Here is a 15,499-nt window from a genome sequence, read left to right as displayed (position 1 = left end):
TTTCAGGTGCCTCCAGCTGGAATCTAAGAATGTACCAAGATACACGGAGGGAGGAACAGAGAGGAGCGTCCTTCCCCGAATCGTTCGCACGAGCAGCGTCTCCGATTACGGCTGACTTTGTCGTCGAAGACGTCTCGTTCTCGCGTGTGCTTCGAGATCCTTTCATCGCGGCGATTCTAAACGTGTTTCGCCTCTCAGAGTCGATTTCGAGACCAGTACTGAAACTTGTCGGAATTTCGTTGCAACCTACCGATTATTATCAATACGCATTTCCATAGGGAAATTGTTTTTTCATAGAAACTAGATAAAGTGTCTTGAGTCGAAGAACAACAGTATCGAAACATCTGAACAACGAATTTTCTTTGCTGAAATTTTTGTTGCACAGATCGATTCAAGAGTGCAACACGTAGAAGCTTCCCTCGAACGATGTTAATAAATTGTATTTTCTTTCCATGAATTGCGTTGGTAATGGTATTAGATATTAACTTGCACGATACTTAATTGAAAGTAAGAAATAATCTTGTAGGTTTGAAATCCATCCGGGAGTATTCTCTTCGACTCGGTTCGGTTGGTTAGGTTCGAGAACCATCGGATAATTGGATGTGTAATGTACCCACTCTAATCTGCTGCGTCGAGTTTCTCATCTATATAAATAAGAATTCTAGACCAATAAAATAACCGTGACGTCCGCACCCTGCGAACCCTACGCCATTTTGGTCTCCAGTGAAACCATCCTGAAAATGTTCCTACGCTGTTACGTTCACTTGTATCGAGAATATTGTTTCGAACCCAGTGAAATATTATTAAACGAAAACCGTCTGAAAAATATTGCATCAGTTTTACCTCAGTCGAAATTTTACTGGAAAATTTCTTCCATGGCTGACCAAAGAAACTTTTTATTTTATTTTACCGTTAGATACTTGATCGACGTGTAAATTCAATTATAATCGATATCTTACGTTCGGTTAAAAAAAAATTGTAAAGTGTCGATTTTGTAGTCTTCTTTAAATTGCTAATATTTCAGTACAGTTCACAGTTTCGTTGTCGGTGTCCAATCGATCCCGAAATATTGTTGCAACTGTGTTGAACATTTAAGTTTAATCAATTTCGTATATCGAACTCGTAGATCGTGTATTCGTTCGTGTCCATTACGAGTGATTAGGTCGGTCGGACCGGTTAGATATCGGAGTATGACACTTTACCGAGTCTGGTAATGCTAGATCATCGATTGTTCCGGTAACAACTAACCAGGTACTTTATAGTGGATGCGAGAAAATTAATGAACTACGAGTTCGATAACAAAGTTCGTTGAACTCGACAACCGGGATGTTTGACGTAGGTCGGTATTGAATTGAAATTTCTATCGAATTTTGACTCGCAACAACGAATGAACAACTCGACTCACTTGACTCCGATTTGAACTCACCTTTGCAAGATGGTAGGTCGCGTGTCCTTGTATGTAAAATATTAGATACGGCAATTGGATAATTTTAACGATACAATTAGTTACCGCAACGCGCACCTTGCAACGTATACTGTCAATATCAATCTCTGTCAACTAGATAGCCATAGGTGTCGTGTGTTTTTATGTTTCCAGTGCACGTACGATGATTACCATTCGGTATCGTGCACATCGTTAATATTATCATAAATGAAAGCAAATAAAAGGTACAGCCACTTCGATGACGCGAGTCGATATCCACAATGTATATTGCAAGATGTGTTACTTTAATTAGTTATATCTGTAAAATTGTCGAGTTACCGGGTGATCAATCTTCTATAGAAAACAACAGGTACTTGAGATCTACCGTCTTGTAAAAGTAGGTTAAAATCGAACAGGGGCTGATGTTGCGTTTAGTTTTAATAACGTCGAAACGAAAATGAGAATAGTAACAACCTGGGGCAAGATTTAGGACGATTTCGTCGTAAGATATTCAAGTTGGATCACGTTTCGCGGATAACCGGATGTGTAGTTGTCACAGTTGCGGATATAGAGAGATTCGGAACAACGAAGAATGTTTACACGCGCGAGGAACCGCGCGTAAATTATTTTGAATATCCTGGACAGCTACCGGAGAATGCTACTGGATGGAATTCAAATTTAACGAGCAGACTTGTTGAAAAAAGTTATATCACAATTGATTAGGATTTCGCAACGGATCGACTACTCGGATTCGATACGTTCGTGGTATATATGTTAATGCGACGACACGTATGCAAAACGTATTCAGAATGTATTTCATAAACACAATAATATTAATAATTCATTTTGCATAAGTGCACACACGTCCGTCGTATATTACGTTCAAAATATATTTTTTCCCAGTCGAATAAATTTCACGATCCGCCGACGAATAAAAAAAACCTTATTTCATGCGTCGAAATACGAATTTTCTCTCGTGTCTCGAAGACTCGGGAGCATTCTTTATGGTTACTCGAATTACATTACAAACGTAAGAGACTTTTCGAAACGCGTGATCGATATTATTGTCAATTAATAGCATTATCGTTGCAAAAGTGCATTCGAACTAAGAAAATGGATTTTCCATGTTCAGTATTCACCAGGTGCATTTTTCCAACTTTATACGGAACGTTACGATTTTTTTTTAAACACGTACCTAGTTAATAGCATTACCATCGTAAAGACGGATTTCTCTCGCGTCGTACTCACACGGAAGCGTTCTTCGCAGCTTCGTACAATACATTTCAATCTGAAAAAATCTCAAACGCGTAATTAATGATATTAGTATCGTAAAAATGCATTTCACGCGCGAGAAGACTAATTCTCACGTCGTTGGAAGCATTCTTCGCATCTTCGTGCAATACATTTCAATCTCAGAGAATCTCTCAAACGCGTAATTAATGGCACTGCTATCATCATAAAAATGCATTTCTCGCACGAGAAGACGAATTCTAACATGGTTGAAAACATTCTTCGCAACTTCGTACAATACATTTCAATCTCAAAGAATCTCTCAAACGCGTAATTAATGGCACAGCTATCACAAAAATACATTTCACGCGCGAGAAGACGAATTCTAACGTCATTGGAAGCATTCTTCGCAGCTTCGTACAGTACATTTCAATCTCAGAGAATCTCTCAAACGCGTAATTAACGACACTAGTATCATAAAAATACATTTCACGCGCGAGAAGAGAAATTCTAACGTCATTGGAAGCATTCTTCGCAGCTTCGTACAGTACATTTCAATCTCAGAGAATCTCTCAAACGCGTAATTAACGACACTAGTATCATAAAAATACATTTCACGCGCGAGAAGACAAATTCTCACGTCATTGGAAGCATTCTTCGCAGCTTGGTACAGTACACTCCAACCTCTAAAGAAATCTTTGAAAGTCGTAACGAGCACGTTCGATGCGATTTTCGCCGGTTTCCTCGGTCCATCGAGTAACGTTTCATCCTGTAAGGAATTCGAGCGGCGACCTAACCGACCCCGACGCGACGCGACGCGACGCGGAGCCGCGCGGCAGGATTTCGGGCGGCGATTACCATATTTCGAGCACCCGGTAGCCTCGGCGCTGTGCACGAGTAATCCGTGTATTTTCGACTAGCTCGACCGCGCGCGAGTTGAACCACGGACGCTATCGGTCTGCTCTATCTTAACGACGCCGGATCTGTCGTTCTGTGTCTCCCCCGTTCCCGCCTCCGCCCCTCCTTTCTCTTTCCTCGTCCGGCATCTATCTCGAATCTCGGGTCAAGCACGGAGGAGAGGTGTACCCGACGCGGTGGCAGGTACAAGAGAAACTGCCGGAGATTCTGCCCTCGAAATGATTGATCTCTGGCTCCGGTCCTCGTTACATACTTGGTAGCGATCGACTTTTTTCACGCTGGTCCTTTTTCGCCTGTTTCACTCTTCCCTCCCCAACCACTCCCCCGTTCGCTCGTTTCTTATGCCTTCGTCGGCATCCCGGATCTTTAATTCGACTCGTGGCACCGGGTTGCACAATTGCCGCCGAGAAGACCCTGGAACCCCGAAAGGGGTTTCGTCGCTCTCGATTACTTCGGACGAGAGACAACCAACTTTCTGACGCGAGACGCTGCGCTCGAAGCAACGAGTATCGTTCGTTGTTTCTTGCTCGAGGACCATTTTCATCGTTTTGGGTAATTTTGGTGAATTATCCGATTTGCGCCGCGCAACTGTTTAGCCGAGTTACGTACTGTTCGTTAGTTCTAAGTGTTATTTTGATGATTTTATTTAGTAGAGAAACAGTCGAGTGGTTGTGTTACACAGTTAGGGGCAAGTTATCGATTTTTCGTCGCAGGACCGTTTAGTCGAGTATAATACTGTCCATGATTGCGTCGATTGCTGTCCACGATTTTTTAGCGATCTAGGTATCATTTTATTTGTTTCCCAGAATCAAAGAACGGTTGACAATTTTACACATTTATGTGCACGACTTGGCGAAAATTGTGAACTTTATTTCGAACAACAATTCAGTCACGAATCGAGCACCGAATCGTCGAAGATTACTCACAAGGGATGATTTCCTACTTGAAAATGTAATACACGAAACTTTGATGGTATCTAGGATATATATGGATATGTATTGTACAGAGCTGGTTTAAAAAATTGCTGAACGTTGAATTTTGAGTTTATCGGTCATTTATCTGTACGAATTAATTTTCATTGAATGAGAAATTTTATTGTTGATATTTCATTAACGCAATTAAAAAAACCACAGTCGATGCATTTGGTCGATTAGTTCGATTACGAAAGGTACAAAATTATACAGAAGCGTATACTATTTGATTCTCCTTGACTCGACTCGACTCGACTCGATTGAATTCGGCTGAACTCGACTCTATTCGATTGAATTCGGCTGAACTCGACTCTATTCGATTGAATTCGGCTGAACTCGACTCGATTCGATTGAATTCGGCTGAACTCGACTCGACTCGACTCGACTCGACCCGATTCGATTGAATTCGGCTGAACTCGACTCGACTCGATTGAATTCGGCTGAACTCGACTCGATTCGATTGAATTCGGCCGAACTCGACCCGATTAGCTCCGATTTGACACGACTCGGTTCAACTGGACGAAACAGTCGACTAAATGGTTCGATCGAGTGGAAAGTCGATAACGATTTGGACGTTTAACGCGGAACCTTGAAGAGTCCACGAACCCGAGCTTCCCGCCGACTAATCCGTAAGCGAATCCGTATCGTCCGATTGTTCGGGCATCGACTATTCTTGGCGTCCTTTACCAGGACCGAAGAAAAGATATTCGGACGGACACGGTGCCCGAGACTGTAACGTGTCGGCTTAACGTCACCGAAGACAGTCGCCTATTCCACCGTGCCGGACCCACTTACCCACACGTTCGAACGTTTCGTCTCCCCCGTCGAATGATCGTGCGAAAGTCGGCTCGCCGGGAACGAGTCTCGTTGGATTCGTGAAGTTCGGAATTGGTTCAGTTGCCGGTCTTTAATTAAATTTCAACGTTTCCCCTTTTAGCCATCGGACGATCGGTATTAAGACCTATCTCATTGCCGAGTTTCGTCCAAAGTCTCTAGATACAGGAGAGCGGTACCAATTAACGTGGATGCGTGTAACGTAGATGCGATCTAATCGAAGAGTTTCCTAGCGGGTACAAGACGAGATGAAATAATTTTTCGTTGGAATAATGAAGTTTAGAATTTGTCGAATTGGCGAGTTGAAAGTTTTAAGATACAGGAGAGCGTCATCGATTAATAGTCCGAGGCAGAAACAATCTAATTAAAGAATTTTCCCAAATAGGTACGTCCAAGGTAGAAACAATCTAACCAAATAATTTCCTAGTAGTCACGTCCAAGGCAGAAACAATCTAACCAAAGAATTTTCACCAGATAGACACGTCCAAGACAGAAACAATCTAACCAAAGAAATTCCTAATAGACACGTCCAAGACAGAAACAATTTAACCAAAGAAATTCCTAATAGACACTTCCAAGGCAGAAACAATCTAACCAAAGAATTTCCCTGACGAAACCAGAACGAAACATAATAATTTTTGATATCGAAGAAAGTATGTATACGTCTCTTCGTACAAATGAACTCAAACCGAACGTGGTTGATGGTATGATCGTTACCGTTCGGGCGATCGATTTTAAAAAAGATTGTTTACACAGAAAAAGACACAAAGATAGATAGAAAGAGAAGTGTGTGCCCTTTATAATAATTGTTGATATCGAAGAAAGTAGGTATACGTCTCTTGGTACAAATGAACTCGAACCAAATGCGATTCATCGTGGAATCGTTACCGTTCGGGCGATCGATTTTAAAAAAGATTGTTTACACAGAGAAAGACACAAAGATAGATAGAAAGAGAAGTGTGTACCCCTTATAATAATTTTTAATATCGAAGAAAGTAAGTATACATCTCTTCATACCAATGAACTCGAACCGAATGCAATTCATCGTGCGATCGATTTTAAAAAAGATTGTTTACACAGAGAAAAACAAACAGATAGAGACAGAGAGAGAGAGAGTAGTGTGCCCCCCTCCCGCTCTAAAGAGAGAAAAAAAGTTCATCGGCGACAGTACCCGAATTTATTCCCCCTCGAGCGTGCACGGGCGTCCCGTGTCGCTAGGCATTCAACGGCGGAAGGGAGCCCTACGCTTAATTAATGATTACCAGGAAACGTGTCTGGGTCTGGCCTTTATGCCCGGCATTAACCACCATGGTGTTCTGCGAGGATCTTGCACGGTGTTCCTGGCCGCGCGCCATCCCCACAACCTCTCCCTGGCTCCTGCCTACCTTCTGCTACAGATCGAGCCAGATAAACGTCACCCGGCGCACGAGAAAACGCGAATTAAGCCCGGCAACTTGTCGCTCGTTTAACAGATCGCGCGCATGCTGGAACCTCGATAGTTGCGGGAAAACTGGGTGGAAATTTTCATCGCGGGTCTAGCGAACCAACGAGGGTCTATCGAGCGAACTCGATGCATCGATCGCGCGTTATCGAGCGAGAAGTGGCCACGATCTTCGATAGCCCTTTGCTATCGTCGAAAAATTATTAAGCGTCGTATCCTGAAACCGCTGCAGCTGTTTCACACCGGTTCGTACCGTCCCTCGTTCTCGTTTGTCGTTGACGATCGATCAATAACACTTTCAATCGATCGAATATTGCAGCGTTTATTTTTCATATCTGTATATATTAATAAAATTAATTACGTTTGTAATTGTAAATGCAACGGTGTGCTTTTCACCGGTGCACGTAGAATTTTGTACATATCTAGATTAAGAATATTCATTTTTGAGAGAAGAAATTTGGTATTGCTTCTTAGTAGATTGCTCACCTCAATATTAGTTTGTTACTAACTTTTTGATGTTAGCACGCGCAAATATCCTAAGTAACTTAACGAAAACATTCTAACTAAATTTCATTCGTTGTATCTCCTCGATACCGATCGCCTTCTACCAAAATCGCACGTTAAGAAAAAAAGTAGACAAATAAATACGAAGAAATTCTACGAAAACTATACGTTGAGAAAAAGAAATAGACAAATCGCTCGTACGAGAGACGAGCAAAATAATTTCGGTAGTTTGGGTTGCGCGATCGAAATTGGTCAAAATGGGTAAATGTTCCGTGACGATCCGTGCAGTTCGTGTACGTGCTCCCAGGTTGAGTCGGTTTCGTGTTCTGTGTTTCAGTCGGCGAGTCTCGGTCCGAGGACGAGCGAGCGCATTAGAAGCGGGGCGAGGAAGACAGCGGCGGTGAAAGAAACGTTCTTGAGCGATGTTTGCCGGCGCGTTCAATGCTCCGGCATCTGTCGCCAGGGCAGAGATCACGTTACACCGTGCACGGGACTCCGAGGAAATCGCGAATAAAACGTATCAGCGTTGCGGCGGCAGCCAGCACGCATCGCGATGAGATAAAGCGAGCGATAAGCACCGAGGAGGGAAAAAAGCCGCGTAAATTCAGACGGACGATTTGCTCCGGGATCGAGCTCATTGAGGGACGCGTGCATCCTGCGCGATGCAGGGTGCTTGGACAGCAGGAGGGGAGGGTGAGGGGTGGGGGGAGGAGGCGAGGGGCCCGCAGGGGGAACGTGGAGAGGACAGTGGGCCTCGTTGTCCCCGCGTGACAACGAGAAAGAGGAACAGAAAGACTTCTGTGACGGGAGCGAGCGTAACGAGTGTTCAACGGAGAAATCGCGAGCCAATTAGCGCGAGCCGCAAATGAATCGTCCGCCTCTCTTACCGTCTCCACCCCCCCTCGATTCCCCACCTTTCCCCTTTTCACTCTCCTTATCGAGATCATAAGAGAGATCACGCGCTCGAAATCAAGATACCGGGGCCAGACGCGTACGCGTCTCCCAACCAATGGAAAAACCACCACCACCACCACCACCACAAGCTTCAGCTTCGAGAAATACGGGTAATTTTCGTGCTCGTCTATTCGTCGCTGGGGAATTATTTTTAGTCACGTTCGTCTCGCACCGGACAAAAATCTATGGGAACGAAACGCAGTTACATTTTGCGCGTTAGGGTAACTCACGAGGCGAGCACGAGGACATCTCGGATAGCGTATTTGTAGACACGACTTTGTTCGTTCTTCGCGCGGTGGATTGTTTGTTTTTCTCGCGAACGCGAGACTACACGGAGGGGAATAAACGCGGAGAGAAGTGTGATAGGAATTGTTTGATCGCACGTGGCGTAACAATATTGATAAATAGGAGAAGTAAGAGGAGAACTTGCATAGGAAGAAGTAGATGGAAATAGGGCGATTAAGAGTGGTGCATCGAGATTAGAGAATAATTCGTGAGAGAGGAATGTGCAGAGAAAGATATATAATATAACGCAAATTGATCGATGACAAACGATCTGTACTAATCTTGAGGTATAATCTATAAAAACGCGCATCGAAACATAGAATGCAAATTGATCGATTGCGAGTAGTGTATTAATTTCGAAGAAAAGAGTACGCAACGTTGGAAAATAATCCGTGATAAGAAAATAGTTGGATAAGAATATAAATTGTCCAAAATCGTAACGAAAACGATACGATGGATCGAAGGGGTTGAACTCTGATACACGTTGCAAAGTTTCGTACCAAAAGAAGAAGTTACGAGTGGCGCCAACCATAAAATACACGATATCTCGCGTAATGTTACTTTTAGAGCAAGAACACGTGTAACGAAATTCATTGGTAATTAAATTTGGATTCATTTTTGTCCCATAGGAATTTACGATGGAATCGAAGGTAACCGAGATATCTGCCCTTCTGCCTTGAAGATAGGGTGTTTCGATAATGGTAAGACGATCACGAAATAAATATTTCTATCGATAAATATTTCTATCGGAGAGTGAATACGCATAGTTCTTAATTTTAACGTTCCATCGAAAGTTGAACGAGATGTTTGTATTTCTATATAAAATACATCTACTTGTGAATTCGTCTAAATGTACGTGTACGTCGTTTCTGGTGTCTGCTTACGTAGAATAAAATTTTTACACGTGAACATGAATCACGTGCATTGCAAGGTGAAAGAAAGATCGGTCCAGTTTAAGGGGAATGTGGCACCACAGATAAGTAGAATGTGTACAACGTCCAGTAATATTTGCTTGCTCGTGGACCTAACGAAGGCTGACTAATACGTCTGATCAAATACGACTCGCAGTTAAAGCTGGCCACTGTTCGAATAATCTAATATTCCAAGAATTCCTAAATCTTGGAATGTTCGAATATTATTATTTTTTTACCAGTTGAAAACCTACCGATTGCGAAACAAAACTATTCGAACCTTAAAAATTCAATGGGAACATTTTCGCGACTATAATCTACATTTGTGGTTACAAGTGACAAATAGAAAGTAGATGTACGAGGAAAAAGTAGATGTAATAATTCAGAAGTAGAGCACCCACCGTAGAAAATTTTAAACAATTGTTGAGCTCGACAATCGAGAATCGCTACAAAACCGACTGTGGAATTTATTGAAAACTTCACCCATTCGTGCACAGTTCCTTTCGAAAGCTGTAACTAAAAAAGTAAAAATTGTTTCATTCGTTACGATAAATAGATATTGGGAAATAAATTGAAATTGGAAAATGTATATCCCAGAGATACAATACAACAGCAGGCGAGAAACGCTTGATCGATATCGAACAACATTTATGTAAACGAAAATTAAATACGTTGCAATTATATAACCGTGTGCATTTAAAGGCTGATGGAAATCCGATACGAAGATAAAATCGAAGATACACGTACGAAACAAATAATACACTCACCTGCACGAATGAGAAATAAATATGCAAGAGCTGTGCAACCATGTGTGAATTTCAAAATTGATCGAAATACGAGAAAAAATATGAGAATCAAATGCAACGAGTACGAAATTAATAAACGTAACGTGCTCGAACTCGTGGAATGCAATAACATCGATGTAAACGAAGAACGATGCGTTTAAAAACGAATCGAAACACGTCAGGAATATAAGAATCGAGGACACGTATCCCAAACTAACGATACGTTAGTCTCGTGGAACGTACGGTTAAATCCAGAAACAATATTAAATCACGACACGTATATTCGAAACGATGGATCGTTTTATCGAAAGAAACTCGGGACCGGTTACATACTCGCGTTAATTTTACCACGTAGCTACGTAATCACGGTACGCGTGATTCCAGCGCGAATTCTCCAGACAGAAGCAGACGCAACACATTTCTCGTCTATTAAGGCCGCCGCCCACGCGCAGTCCAGCGAAGATTTCCGCCTCGCGGAAATCCACGTCGCGATTCTCGGCTGGAGGCCACTTCTCTCCTCTGGTCCCCGCTCCGCGTCTTGTCTCTCCTAGGTGAAATACTAGTTCCTGAGAAAAACTCGTCGACCCGGGGGATTTCCTTTTCTCCCTCCCTCCCTCCCCCCATTGTCTTTTCCAGCGCTACTCTTCTGCAGTGCTTGCTTCCGCCGCTTCCTGTGTCACACGCCGTTGAGCACGCTCCACCCCCTCGGTCCGAGAGGGGATACAAACGACACTCTTCGCACGTTCGGCAAGATAGAAAGTGCCCTAATTGTTGATACAACATAGGGTCCAGTGCACCACGGGCGATCCCGAACGGTGTTTCGAGTGGCCACCCAAACGTTTCGAGAAACCCAAACGACGAATTTCAGTTTTGGAATCGATTCTGGTGCGTTCGAGTACGGGTCATCGGTGACCCCTTTGAAGCGACACACGGTGTATTTTATCTCGAGGGAACGAGCAACCGATGGTATCGAGAATATCGTATTCGTAGGAATGTATTTCTGGTACGGTAGTGGAAAAATTGTTTTCTACATTTGGGTCATCGGTGACCCTCTCTTTCTCAGAGGGACGCACGGAACGTCTTATCTCGGCACGAAACATCTCTCGAGGAACCGATGGTATCGAGAACGTGCTCTTAGGAATGTTTTCTTCTAGGATATAAAAAATCATTTATATCCTAATAATCGTCCCTTGTAATCCACTTTGACGATCTTATCGTCGTAAGCCAGCCAAAAGTTAACTTCGAATTCAGACTTCAAGATCCAGCGCGTGTCGCGTGCGGGATTTCTGTAACCCTGTACATCGAACGTGTTCCTTGAACGCGTATAGGCGTTTACCGCGCGCAGTGTACCGTTCGTTTGCAAAGGTATCTTGCAAAACGCTCGTGAAATTTCTTACGACCCAACCGGGAGTTAATCAAGTACAGTGAACAATTAAACGAATTGAAATAGAATCTATCCGTCCTCTTAGTATCTCAATCTCGAGTCGCTGGATGTAATTTGGTTTCGCGATAAATTCTCGAGCTGTGAGAGAAAAGAAGAATTCTCGAATCGTTCTGTATCGATTCAGGCAATACAGAAATGTTTCAGGAAACGTGATTACTGACCCAACGGGGTTAATCAAGCACAGTGAACAATTAAACGAATTCAAATAGAATCTATCCGTCCTCTTTACTAAGAGGATACTTCTCTATCTCGAGTAGCTCGATGTAATTCGGTTCCGCGACAAATTCTCGAGCTGCGAGAGAAAAGAAGAATTCTCGAATCGTTCTGTATCGATTCAGGGCGCACGGAAATGTTTGAGGAAACGTGGTTCCTGTAGCAACGTGGAAAGAATACCAGAGAGGAAGATCGAGGAATTAGGTTCCACGGGTGGATATCCGACAATGGATTTCGAGAGGCTGGGTACACGACAATGGCAATCCGATATTACGTTACCGAGCCCGGTTTACATTCTCTCTAACCTGCGAAGCGACGATCGGTGGCTTCGACGGTGGCCGAAGAACGACCTTTTGCCTCCGGTATTTATCGAGAGAAAGCTTTTATTACGTGGATCTCGTATCCGCCGTTTAATACCCGAGTCCCTTTGTCGGTGTTCCCCTTTTCAAAAACATTGTATCGAGTGGCACGGATCGCGGAAAAAGGATCCTCGCCCCTTCCTACTCGAAACCGCTGCTTTCTTTCTTCGTTTCTCGTGAGGAGATCCGACAGAACACGCTTCCTCGATTTTTTTTTTCTTTTCTGGGAGCTCGAGAACGGAAATTGTCGCGAGACGGTGTCCATACTTGAAAGTTTTCCGACAGCGGTGAGAATAATCATCTTTCACGCGACGTCACGATAAACAAATTGACGATCTGCCTCGAAATTCACGGTTCGTTAATTGTTATTCGTTTGGAAGGACTAAGGTTCGATATAAACGTCGAACGTGTGCTATGTGATAACACTTTGCGTTAATTATTTCGAGATTACCTGCATCTGTTGCTAAAGTGTTTTTCAGTCTTTTGTATAAAAAATTTCTTTTCCCATTAATCTCGATATTTCACAGTACACAGTGGAAAGAACACTTTTTCAGTGATAAATGTTACAAAAGCGTTTGAAAATTTGCCAACCGACAGAGTTCTCGCATTTCTATGAGAGTTCAAGTAATGTGCAATTAATGTATTCTTTGCCCTATTAATTTCAACATTCTAATACTAGTTTACTAAGTGTGTTCCTTGCCCGTTAATAAAGAAATGATTATTATCACTATTATTATCGTTATTATTATTACTATCATTATTATTTGCATTCTTATTGTTATTTTTATCAATATTATTATATTTCACAGTTTGGAGAATATTACTTTGAATCACTTACTGAAAACTTGTCATTTTTCAACCGAGAGGACATACACAATACCCTCCATGTATTTATACACTATCCGGGAAAATTGCTGGAAATGGTAACATCGCCCTATTAATTTCGATACTTTGTACTCCAGAAGTTGTATCGTTTCTACGCACCGCGATCAACCAAAAAAAAAAAAAATAAAAAAAGGAATAGAAGAAACACTGTTTCAGGGGTTTCGTCGCGAGAGTTACCGAAGCGTTTGAAAATTGAGCAATCGAGAGAACGGTTTCGTACATTCATGGGGAATTCAAGTAGCGTTCGGCGGTTAGATGGTACAACCGATCGAGCGAAGGCGATCTCGCGCGAACGAAATATGGATGCTGGGCGAGTGTATGATCGATTACTTACATTGTGGAGCTTGTAGTAGAGGCCGCACGCGTTGCAGACTGGCTCCCCGGCCTGATTCCTCCGCCAGAGCGTGGTGGTCGCGGTCTTGCAGTTGGCGCAGCTGGTGCCCGCCCGCCTCGCCGCGCTCTGCAGCGACAGTTTTGGAAAAGAAAACACACAGATATCACACCCGTAACGGCAACAACCGCCGATATTCACTCAGAATCAACGAGAAACAAATATGCACAATATCGATCGATAATCTACCGCTGGAAGCGGTACGAGGATCGTGGAACCGACACTTTAATGAAGCTCCGTTTGATCGGACTTGATGTTTCGTATTGTTTGTGCTTTACTCGAGGCGTTACTGTACGTTGAAATGAACAGGATGATTCGTGCAATTGTTGTGCAATTACTTCGTTACTTTCGCGCTATTGCTGTCACTATGTATTCTATTTTGTTTCGTACTTTGTTTTGTATTTTGTTTCGTATCGTATTTTATATTCTAGCTTCTACTTCCTTTAGTATTTTTTCTCTACTTAGTTTTCGGTTTAGTCTTGCGTTTTACATCATATATCGGAATACTCGTGCTTGCGTTTTAACGTGGAGATTTACAAGACACTATTCGATGAAGAAAAAGGAAACGATCGCTTCCCTTCGAGTTCCTATCCCTCGACACTGCGCATCAGAAGGATCGAAGACATTCCTGACCGCGAGTAAGTATTCACGCGTAGTAAAATTTCCGACGGGATGAGTCACGGTTCAGTTCGGAGTCCTCTTTCAGGATTGTTGTACCCTCGTCGCGTTTGGGGATTCCGAGGCCGAGTAATCGATCGAGGAATTTCGTTCTTACGGTCGAGCAACTTCCAGAATCGAGAAGCCACAAACTGAGACGGGATCGCGTGAAATCGGCCGCCCTTAATCCCCTCCCCCCTCGTACGTTCGATGACTGGATTCGGGTGGAAACGTGAGCCCGTGTTCTTACCTGTGCGCGCAAACCATCCCCCCGTCCTCAAACCCCCTCTTCGTTCTGCCTCTGACCCCTGTGAACGGATCGAAAACGGTCGTCGGTACACCTGTTTGCCGCGTTCTCGGTTAGCAAACACTTAACGAAAAAAAAAAAACAAGAAGGGGATTCCCTGTGCACCCCGTCGGGTAATCTCGGCTTACTTCGCATCCTCCCTCGTTTTTCGGATTGCCTAGAACGAACAAATCCTGTTCGATGATTCCTGAGAAATTTCATTTTCGTTCTTTGCCCTTCGTCTTCATTTTTTCTGTAGACCAACAACTCCTGATCGATGATCATTCATTGTACTTTGGAAGTGTCGTTGAGAACGAGGATCAGGTCTGGACGAGTTGTATTATTCGATATACACCCCCTTTGGTTCTTGGAGTCACTGGTACACCAAGACACAAATTTTCTTCGACGATTGTTCGAAATTTGATCTTTCAAAGAATTTTATACGATTCGTACAGTAGACTTATTCACAGTTACGGTTTTATTTTACTTAATTGCGCGATTTCTCTTTAGTTTTAACCGTGGCCTTTTTAATCTCTATGGGAAGCGTCAACGCGTCCCAAGGAAGAGTTAGGTAAGGTTTGAATCGGTACGATCAAGTATGATCATTTATTGTACTTCGAAAGCGTCGTTAAGAACGAGGATCAGGTCTGAACGAGGTCACTGGTACACCAAGACACACAAATTTTCTTCGACGATCGTTCGAAATTTGTTTTTTCATACAGTAAACTTATTCACAGTTAGGATTTTACTTTACTCACTTGCACGATTTCTCTCTACTTTGAACAGTGGCCTATTCGATCCCTATGAGAAGCGTGAACGCGTCCCAAGGAAGAGTTAGGTAAGATTTGAATACTATTTTACACCCCGTTTCTACGTTTCAGACAAGTTCAATTCAGCCAAAAGAATTCGGTTCCTTCTGTCACGGATAACCCCCTCCGAGGACTACTTTGTAATCTAGATTCTAAAATCGTTGCTTCTTCGATGACACTGTTCCTCGTTTCGCTACTC

At 43.0% G+C, this 15,499-nt stretch overlaps 1 protein-coding gene across 1 annotated transcript in view; it reads right to left on the bottom strand.

Annotated features, from left to right (window-relative positions):
• Positions 1 to 15,499, bottom strand: part of LOC143153279 (uncharacterized) — a 118,586-nt gene that overhangs the window by 16,502 nt on the left and 86,585 nt on the right. Inside the window, exon 4 of the mRNA XM_076324291.1 lies at positions 13,492 to 13,629. Coding sequence (XP_076180406.1) covers positions 13,492 to 13,629 — 138 coding nt within the window. The remainder of the gene's footprint in view (positions 1 to 13,491; positions 13,630 to 15,499) is intronic.

This window comes from Ptiloglossa arizonensis, chromosome 12, assembly GCF_051014685.1.
Source record: "Ptiloglossa arizonensis isolate GNS036 chromosome 12, iyPtiAriz1_principal, whole genome shotgun sequence".
In the NCBI taxonomy this organism is placed as follows: Eukaryota; Metazoa; Arthropoda; class Insecta; order Hymenoptera; family Colletidae; genus Ptiloglossa; species Ptiloglossa arizonensis.
The sequence above is the reverse complement of the archived record's forward strand: the minus strand, read 5'-3'. Positions and strand labels throughout refer to the sequence as shown.